The 9640-nt window shown below is 38.5% G+C and overlaps 1 protein-coding gene across 2 annotated transcripts; it reads right to left on the bottom strand.

The window, feature by feature from the left end:
* Positions 1-1747: 1747 nt before the first annotated feature.
* On the bottom strand, positions 1748-9502 carry LOC103506769 (trichohyalin). 2 transcript variants are annotated; one of them, XM_017443010.2, is made up of 5 exons: positions 9266-9502; positions 8592-8696; positions 3716-5573; positions 3535-3616; positions 1748-3465 (listed from the first exon to the last, which is right to left on the bottom strand). In XM_017443010.2, exons 1-5 carry the CDS (start codon positions 9398-9400, stop codon positions 1908-1910), a joined length of 3738 nt encoding a protein of 1245 aa, XP_017298499.1. In that variant the 5' UTR covers positions 9401-9502; the 3' UTR covers positions 1748-1907. The 2 variants fall into 2 exon arrangements, with proteins under 2 accessions (XP_017298499.1, XP_017298497.1); XM_017443008.2 differs by having other exon boundaries at positions 1748-3616.
* Between the last annotated feature and the right edge of the window lie 138 nt (positions 9503-9640).

The following is a 9640-nucleotide window of genomic DNA, read 5'->3' as shown; positions in this document are numbered from 1 at the left end:
AACAGACAGAATCGTCATGAGGCACAACCAATCTATCTATCTTCTATTATATTTAGTCTCGTGTGAGACACAACCAATATGGGGGTTAGTTATTAGTTATCAACTTATGATTGAGATTACTTTCTGGTGTTCTCGTGTTGACCCAGCACCTAAATGGGAAGTATTGTGTGTCTTCTCGCCCATATGATGAGGGATGAGGGACATACCACGGGACGGCCATACTACGTCGCAATTGTAAGGTTCTTTAAATATTTAGTCTCGTGTGAGACACAACCAATATGGGGGTTAGTTATCAACTTATGATTGAGAGCCGGTGAAATTTTAGGGGTGACGCCTTGAGCATCCTCCGCGGACGTTATCTGAAAGATGACAAGTTTTGCAAATATTCACATGGAAATATAGCTGCGATGTCTAAAACCCAATTGAATCTACCAGAAAGTATGCTGGAAGAGTGCACAATCAGTGTAATAAAAGAGCATCTGCGAAGATTATACCCAACCACTTGGATAAAACAAGATAAGAAAAGAAGAAGAAGATAAGAGAAAGAAAGAAGAAGAAATTGCCCACAAGATAAGAAAAGAAAAAGTAGAAGACAAGAGAAAGAAAGAAGAAGAAATCACCCAAAGAAAAAGAAAATTACAAGATGCTGTGTCGTAAGGCAAAAATGTTTCGTGTAATATTACACACTGTGTGCGTTAGGCTGGAACTTGGCCTGGCGCACTACCGTGCGCCTAGATATGTATCATTGAGATATCAGCTGTAGATAATTTTAATTAACTAAGAACGATAAGGAAGAAATAAAAAAAACAACATTTATGTATACGTACATACATAATTTATGTATTTTATTTATTACATTCTTCAGTGCAATTGTCTATTATATTCATAGGGTATACATATGTTGGCAATCATAATGTAACCTACTTATTCTGAGGTGTTAGGGTCGAATTTTAAAACCGGATTACCTTTTAGGGGCGGTTAGGCTTAGAGTGTTCGAAACCTCTCCGAACACTCAGATTTATAGGCATAACATTGGATGATTTCCAAACGTTAGGAAATTCTCCGGTGGATACGGACATGTTGAAGACTTTTGTTATAATGGGTAAGATTTGAGGCAACGACATTTTCAACATTAAAATGTCGATGCCATCAGACCCACAAGCTTTTGACTTTATTGAGAGTATGGCAGAACGAACGTCTGACATTTGAACCTCTTGAAATTCGATCAATGTATTGGGGGATAACTCAGGAAAAGCAGAGCTACCCTGTATATCTTCAAGTGCTCTTGCTTTCTGATAGTCACGGGGAGAAGGCACAACTGAGGAAAAGAAGTTGTTCAATGAATCCAAGTCCATTTGGACTGGACATTCCTCGTCCTAAATATAATAAGGAAAGTTAGTAATGTATTCGTTCAACATTTTTATTGGAATATTTACATACATTTATATACAAATACAATGAAAAGAAAATAAACAAGATAAGAAAGAAATGAGGAAAAAATTATGAAAATAATCTATTTACAAAATATTCCAACAAAGGAATGAGATTAATAAGGGAGGCATTCTCTTCCATCCAACCCCTATAGTCAAATATCGTCTTTTTATTAAAAGAGGTTTGATAGAGGGAACTGTAACTGCTAAGGTCTTATCGTCCCGAATGCTAGAGGGAAGACAGAATAGTTTTATTAAAAGAGGTTTGATAGAGGGAACTGTAACTGCTAAGGTCTTATCGTCCCGAATGCTAGAGGGAAGACAGAATAGGATAAATGATAAATCAAGTCGTTCCGAGAACGGACCTTATCTGTTTAGAATGAAATCTGCCCCGGGCGGGAATCGAACCCGCGACTTGGCCATAGCCATACCAGTACACCCACACTCAATACTTGACAACATGCCAGAATGGTTGAATCAATCCTTGAAAAAATTCTTGATTTTGTCAATAAATGATGGTTTTACTTCAGTAAATTTTGCTTTTACTTTCTTTTTCCCGTGCTTAAATTTCTCCTCAAACCTTGGGTTCTTCACATCTTCATACCAATCTTTGGTACGCTTTTTCTCCTTCTTAATTCTCTCTCGAAATGTTGGTCTCTCATCGTCGTTGTACCAATCTTTCACCTGCTGGAATTTCTCTCGAATAATTGGTATCATTTTTGCAAGGAATTTTTTGGCATACTCTTTCGCCTGCTTAAATTTCTGTTTGGCTTTTGGTTTCATTTTTGCATAGAATTTTTTGGTATACTCTTTCCCCTGCTCAAATTTCTCTTGAGCTTTTGGTTTCATTTCTTCGTAGAATTTTTTGGCACACTCTTTCCCCTGCTCAAATTTCTCTTGAGCTTTTGGTTTCATTTCTTTGTACAATTTTTTGGTATAATCTTTCCCCTGCTCAAATTTCTCCTTAGCCTTTTGTTTCACTTTTTTTTCGTACCAATTTTTGGCATGGCCTTTTCCCTTCTCAAATGTCTCCTTAGCCTTTTGTTTCACTTTTTTTTCGTACAAATTTTTGGCATGGCCTTTTCCCTTCTCAAATGTCTCCTTAGCCTTTTGTTTCACTTTTTTTTCGTACCAATTTTTGGCATGCTCTTTTCCCCTCTCAATTTTTTCCTGAATCTTTGTTTTCACTTCTTTTTCGTACCAATTTTTGGCATGCGTTTTTCCCTTCTCAAATATCTCCTTAGCCTTTTGTTTCACTTTTTTTTCGTACCAATTTTTGGCATGCTTTTTTCCCTTCTCAATTTTCTCTTGAAACTTTGGTTTCATATCTTTGAACCACTTTTTGGCTTCCCTTTTTGTCTTCTTATTTTTCTCGTGAAATTTTGGTCGTTGTACCAATTTGGTCGTTGTACCAGTTTGGTTGTACCAATTTTTCACCTGCTCAAATTTCTCTCGAATTAATGGTTTCATTTCTTCGAACAATTTATTGGTATAATTTTTCCCCTGCTCAAATTTCTCCTGGGCCTTTTTTTTCACTTCTTTTTCGTACCAATTTTTAGCATGCTCTTTTCCCTTCTCAAATGTCTCCTTAGCCTTTTGTTTCACTTCATTTTCGTACCAATTTTTAGCATGCTCTTTTCCCCTCTCAATTTTTTCCTGAATCTTTGTTTTCACTTCTTTTTCGTACCAATTTTTGGCATGCTTTTTTCCCTTCTCAATTTTCTCTTGAAACTTTGGTTTCATATCTTTGAACCACTTTTTGGCTTCCCTTTTTGTCTTCTTATTTTTCTCGTGAAATTTTGGTCGTTGTACCAATTTGGTCGTTGTACCAGTTTGGTTGTACCAATTTTTCACCTGCTCAAATTTCTCTCGAATTAATGGTTTCATTTCTTCGAACAATTTATTGGTATAATTTTTCCCCTGCTCAAATTTCTCCTGGGCCTTTTTTTTCACTTCTTTTTCGTACCAATTTTTAGCATGCTCTTTTCCCTTCTCAAATGTCTCCTTAGCCTTTTGTTTCACTTCATTTTCGTACCAATTTTTAGCATGCTCTTTTCCCTTCTCAAATGTCTCCTTAGCCTTTTGTTTCACTTCATTTTCGTACCAATTTTTAGCATGCTCTTTTCCCCTCTCAATTTTTTCCTGAATCTTTGTTTTCACTTCTTTTTCGTACCAATTTTTGGCATGTACCCTGAACCGATCATCAATGAGTTTGCTGATGTATTCCAAGGAATTGGTCGGATGAAAGGCGAAGTCCAGATTGAAATCATCAATGGGTTTGGCATGCTTTTTTCCCTTCTCAATTTTCTCTTGAAACTTTGGTTTCATATCGTTGAACCACTTTTTGGCTTCCCTTTTCGTCTTCTTAATTTTCTCGTGAAATTTTGGTCCACTGCGGTAGTACCAATTTTTCACCTGCTCAAATTTCTCGTAAGCTTTTGGTCTCATTTCTTTGAACAATTTTTCGGAATAATCTTTCCCCTGTTTTTTCATTTCTTCTTCATACCAATTTTTAGCATGCTCTTTTCCCTGCTCAAATTTCTCGTTAGCTTTTGGTCTTATTTCTGCGAACAATTTTTTGGAATAATCTTTCCCCTGTTTTTTCACTTCTTCTTCATACCAATTTTTAGCATGCTCTTTTCCCTGCTCAAATTTCTCGTAAGCTTTTGGTCTTATTTCTTCGAACAATTTTTTGGAATAATCTTTCCCCTGTTTTTTCACTTCTTCTTCATACCAATTTTCAGCATGCTCTTTTCCCTGCTCAAATTTCTCTTGATGAGCTTTTGGTCTTATTTCTTCGAACAATTTTTTGGAATAATCTTTCCCCTGTTTTTTCACTTCTTCTTCATACCAATTTTTAGCATGCTCTTTTCCCTGCTCAAATTTCTCTTGATGAGCTTTTGGTCTTATTTCTTCGAACAAAAAATTTTTGGCATAATCTTTCCCCTGTTTTTTCACTGCTTCTTCATACCAATTTTTAGCATGCTCTTTTGCCTGCTCCAATTTCTCTTGAGATTTTGGTCCCATTTCTTCCAACAATTTTTTGAAATAATCTTTCCCCTGCTCAACTGTCTCCCGGGCCTGTTTTTTCACTGCTTCTTCATACCAATTTTTAGCATGCTCTTTTCCCTGCTCAAATTTCTCTTGATGAGTTTTTGGTCTTATTTTTTCGAACAAATATTTTTTGGCATAATCTTTCCCCTGTTTTTTCACTGCTTCTTCATACCAATTTTTAGCATGCTCTTTTGCCTGCTCCAATTTCTCTTGAGATTTTGGTCCCATTTCTTCCAACAATTTTTTGAAATAATCTTTCCCCTGCTCAACTGTCTCCCGGGCCTGTTTTTTCACTGCTTCTTCATACCAATTTTCAGCATGCTCTTTTCCTTGCTCAAATTTCTCTTGAGCTTTTGGTTTCATTTCTTCGTAGAGCTCAAATGTCTCCTGGGCCTTTTGTTTCACTTCTTTTTCGTACAAATTTTTAGCATGCTTTTTCCCCTTCTCCAATTTCTCTTGAATCTTTGGTTTCATATCTTTGAACGACTTTTTGGCTTCCCTTTTCGTCCTCTTAATTTTCTCGTAAAATTTTAGTTTCCCACTGTTGTACCAATTTTTCACCTGCTCAAATTTCTCTCGAATTAATGGTTTCGTTTCTGCGTAGAATTTTTCAGCATGCTCTTTTCCCTGCTCAAATTTCTCTTGAACTTTTAGTTTCATTTCTTCATACAATTTTTTGATATAATCTTTCCCCTGCTCAAATGTTCCCCGGGCCTTTTTTTTCACTTCTTCTTGATACCAATTTTTAGCATGCTCTTTTCTCTTCTCAATTTTTTCCTGAATCTTTGGTTTCATATCTTTGATCCACTTTTTGGCTTCCCTTTTTTTCTTATCAACTTTCTGCTGAACTTTTGGTTTCACTTCTTGGTCATACCAATTTTTTGCTGCCTTTTTTCCCTCCTCAAAATTTTTCAAGGCCTTTGGCTTCAAAGTACTGGCAGTTTGTTTCCCGTCCGCAAGTTCCTCCTTCGCCTTTGGCTTCACTTTTTCATACAATGTTTTGGCAGTCTCTTGAACTTTGTTGGAGAATTGTTGAAATTTCTGTTGTAGATGTTGCCTTAGGCTGATGGTAGTTGTCTCAAACGATAGCTGAAACAGACAACATGTACATAAGCACGGGTTCCATCCAAATAGTACGGTAGACCCGGTTAAAAAATTAGCCTAAAGTACAATGTCCATTATCCTGTTGGGTCATACTTCAATCGGCTTCAGTCACAATGCGAACGAAAGTCAAATGTCATCAAAACCCCAGACAAACCCTTCGAGAGTTATGGTTAATGAAAAAAATTCTTGTTATGATACCGGCTAGATATTATCTGACTGTCGGTTTTGAGTTTGTTGAATTTCCACATTTTACCCCCACTCCTGACGCAGAGTGAACGCCGCATCGATGCGGCGTAGGAATGAAAAACAGACCTAAAGTCAGTCTGCTTTTGACAGCTCCACAATAATGTTGTTTACAATTTTTCCTACTTTTCCCAATAGATTAAAACATGGTGTCAGGTGTGTTGACTTTTGAGTTTTTGTTTTATGTTTCCTTTGTGGATTAACTACAACAATATGAACCCTGATGATATAAAAGCGTTGATTCAGACAGAAGTAGGAAGATGTACAGCGCCGTTGAGGAGGAGAACAAGAGACTTTAGAAACAGTTGGATGAAGCAAAGAAGAGTGGGAATCATGACAAGCAGATCATAAATATTCCATGTCCTACTGCATTGCTGTTGACTGGAAATGTCCGTGAGAACATTTTGTTTTTCTCAATGATGTGGAATGAGTATCTGGTAGCCAGCAAGTTGGATGCTGAACCAGAGAAGATGAAGATAGCGATGCTAATGAACGTCATAGGGAGCGAAGCCGCCAAGATTATCTTCAAGATTGTCAACATTGAGGAAGAAGACATGACGGTGGTGAAGATCATGGAAGCGCTACGGCTGAAAATGAGCCCGGAGATCAATGTACGCTACGAAAGATTCGTATTCAACACTATGAAGCAAGAAGATGATGAGGATTATACAACTTACTTCCTCAGATTGAGCGATCAAGTGAAGCTGTGTGAATACAAGAACATGGAAGAGGAGATCATGATAGATAAAATCATCTGCTCTATTCAGAACGTCAAAATGAAGGAAAAACTCTGGATGAAGGAGAGATTGAAGCTAGCAGAAGTTGTACAGCTGTGCAAGGCGGATGAGGAGTCCAGGAAGCAGATAGAAAACGTCAGTGGGAAGCTGAACGATGTGAACAAGATATCAAGCTCAAGTAAATACAGGAGTGATGTGATGAACAAACAACAACAGAGGAGTGTTCCAGGTAACAAGAAGTGTGTTTACTGTGGAGGACTGTGGCATACATCACTTCAGAAGTGTCCAGCAAGAAACAAAACATGCTACAAGTGTAACAAAAGAGGTCACTTCTCCCAGGTATGTCTTGGTGAAGCCGAGGTGAAACAACTGACCGAAGGAAGTGAGAGTGAGACTGAAGTACTCAAGATTGAGAAGCTGGGTACGAGCGGCGTGTTCTCACATTTGAACTTTGTGTTACCTAGAAGCAGACAGGGGGGGGGGAAACTTCTAGGCCGGGGGGAAGAGAGGGTGTCGGGGGGGGGGGGGAGCTGCTGGTTCCGGGCCAACTTGAGATGCGTGAGCCAAATGGGCCCGGAACAAGACGGGTGTGCCATTCTGTCAACGGCCCTGCATTTAGCTCTCTCGACCCTAGTCCGTATTTAATTAAAATAGGAGGGGGAGGAGGAGAAGGAAGAGGAGGAGGAGAAGAAGGAAGAGGAGAGGGGATTAAAAAACACAAAATATCTAACAGCGGGTATACACTTTTTCAGATTACACCTATATACATAAATACACCTATTTAATAAGATTCCCAGTTACCTACTTTAGACAAGGTTCTACCCGAGCTGAAAAACGCGAAACTTTTCTCAAGAGTTGACGCAACAGTTGACGAATATGTACCCAAAATTTTCTGAAGAGGACAATTTTTCGGTTTGATTTCGGATAACAACCTAACCAGTGGCGGATAACAATCTAGGTACCAGAGGCGTGTCGTGTGGTTTTCAAAAGGGGAAGCTATAAATGCATATGCAGTATGCCGATCTACTAGCGGTCTTACAATCCAGGATTAATAATCACTTCTATTTTCAGCGATTCGTAAGCAGGATGTGGGGTGGGGGGTGAGAAAAACCCATAGAGAAGAAGGAAAGCAGTGCTGTCTGGAGGACATGCCACTGAGTAGGTTGAGAACCGCTGAATCTTATAAACTTGAAGCAACTTGAAGTTTTAACTATTTCCAAGTTTCAACTATTTTTTTTTTCTCAAGTCAAAATAGCGAGCTTTTCTTTTCTACCCGAGCTGAAAAACGCGAAACTTTTCTCAAGAGTTGACGCAACAGTTGACGAATATGTACACAAAATTATATCAACAAATAGGTGCTCTATTAAACTGTTGGTATAATTTTCTACCCGAGCTGAAAAACGCGAAACTTTTCTCAAGAGTTGACGCAACAGTTGACGAATATGTACACAAAATTATATCAACAAATAGATGCTCTATTAAACTGTTGGTATAATGGAACAACTTGTTCTAAGCTGACAGCCTAAATAAAGCACTACTTATAAATCCAAATAAAACCAATAGTGAATCAACACATGGATGAAGTACCAGATGATCCTCAGGACCCAGAGGATTTGGATCCAGAAGACCAAACTGGTACTGAGACATCTGAAGAAGAAACTATGCCAAACCAAGATGCTGAGACTCCAATGCCAGGATGTAGTGGTGGTGCACAGAGTCCAGTACAAGAATATTCCCGTGCCAAGAGGATTACAAGTTTGCCCAAGAGGTTCAAAGATTTTTTGATGTACAGATGATTGTTTGTTCTCCTTATAAGTTTTTAACTGTGTTTAAAAAACTTGAGAAGGGGATGTTATGATATCTGACTGTCGGTTTTGAAAATAAAGTCAGTCTACTTTTGACAGCTCCACAATAATGTCGTTTCCAATTTTCCTACTTTCCCAATAGATTAAAACATTTCTCGACTCAAACGACATGCATAAGACATAGGTACATATGTACATTGTACATAGCATCTACTCACTTCATGATACAACTTTTTGGCAGAATCTTCAACAACATGGGTGAACTTCTTAGCTCCCTGGACTACATCATTGGTTAGTGACCGAGGGGTGTTGTGAATGAATAGCTGAAACCAAAGAAGTTAAATGAGCATTAAGGTAGAATCATACTACCATCACGTGAGCTCACGTAACGTAATAGTAGTGTGGCTGTCCTGAACGAGATTTCCTTCAATATTCCGGGAAAACTTTGAACTACATCTTTCTGACTCCCCATGAGCTCACGTGAATTGATGTGAGCTCATGGGTAGTGTGTTTCTAGCTTTAATGTTTTGCATATATGTATGTAGATTACTAGTGGTTGACCCGTCCTTTGTACGGGATCAGCTTGGCGTAAGAGGCATGACTTTGAGGTGCTGCCATTTTGAATGAGCATGTAATGAGACAATTTTAGGTATCCTATGTCACCATCAGTACTCTTCTAACAACCACATAAAATTTCATCAAAATCGGTCGAGCGGCTCGACTCGAGCCGTTTTCTCGTGAAAAGAGGACAATAACAGGTTTATCAGCGTGACAGACAAGACATTTTTCTAATGCGATTTTTGGGATCCTTGATGATTTTTTTTTTTATTTTTTTTTTATTTTTACAACTCGTCTCACAATTTGACACGGGACCAAAAAAGTTTTCACTCACTTTAACTTCTTCAAAAGTGTCACCCAATCTCCTTCCCGTGGCTTCCAAAGTGTCACCCAATTTCTTTCCCGTGGCTTCCAAGTCACCCAATCTGATTTCCGCGGCGACATATTTGTCCCTAACTCTTGGCGGCATTTTGTCCAACAACTTTTTGGCGGTCTCTTCGACCTTGTTGGCTGTGGATTCCTGAAATCAGCAAAATTTTTGCGTAAGACAGGAATCCCATCTACTGCTGCCCTTCCCTAGCTCAATTATAAACGTAGGCGGAGTCTGTATTGGTCTTTTTTTTTCAATTCAATTCCCATTTTCCGATGAATTAAAGAGCACTGTAGCGCTCCGCCCCGCCAAGTCAAGAAAGTTTGACCGCGCTACCTC

Source organism: Diaphorina citri, unplaced genomic scaffold, assembly GCF_000475195.1.
Source record: "Diaphorina citri unplaced genomic scaffold, Diaci psyllid genome assembly version 1.1 scaffold261, whole genome shotgun sequence".
In the NCBI taxonomy this organism is placed as follows: domain Eukaryota; kingdom Metazoa; phylum Arthropoda; class Insecta; order Hemiptera; family Psyllidae; genus Diaphorina; species Diaphorina citri.
This window is presented reverse-complemented; position numbering and strand designations above follow the sequence as displayed.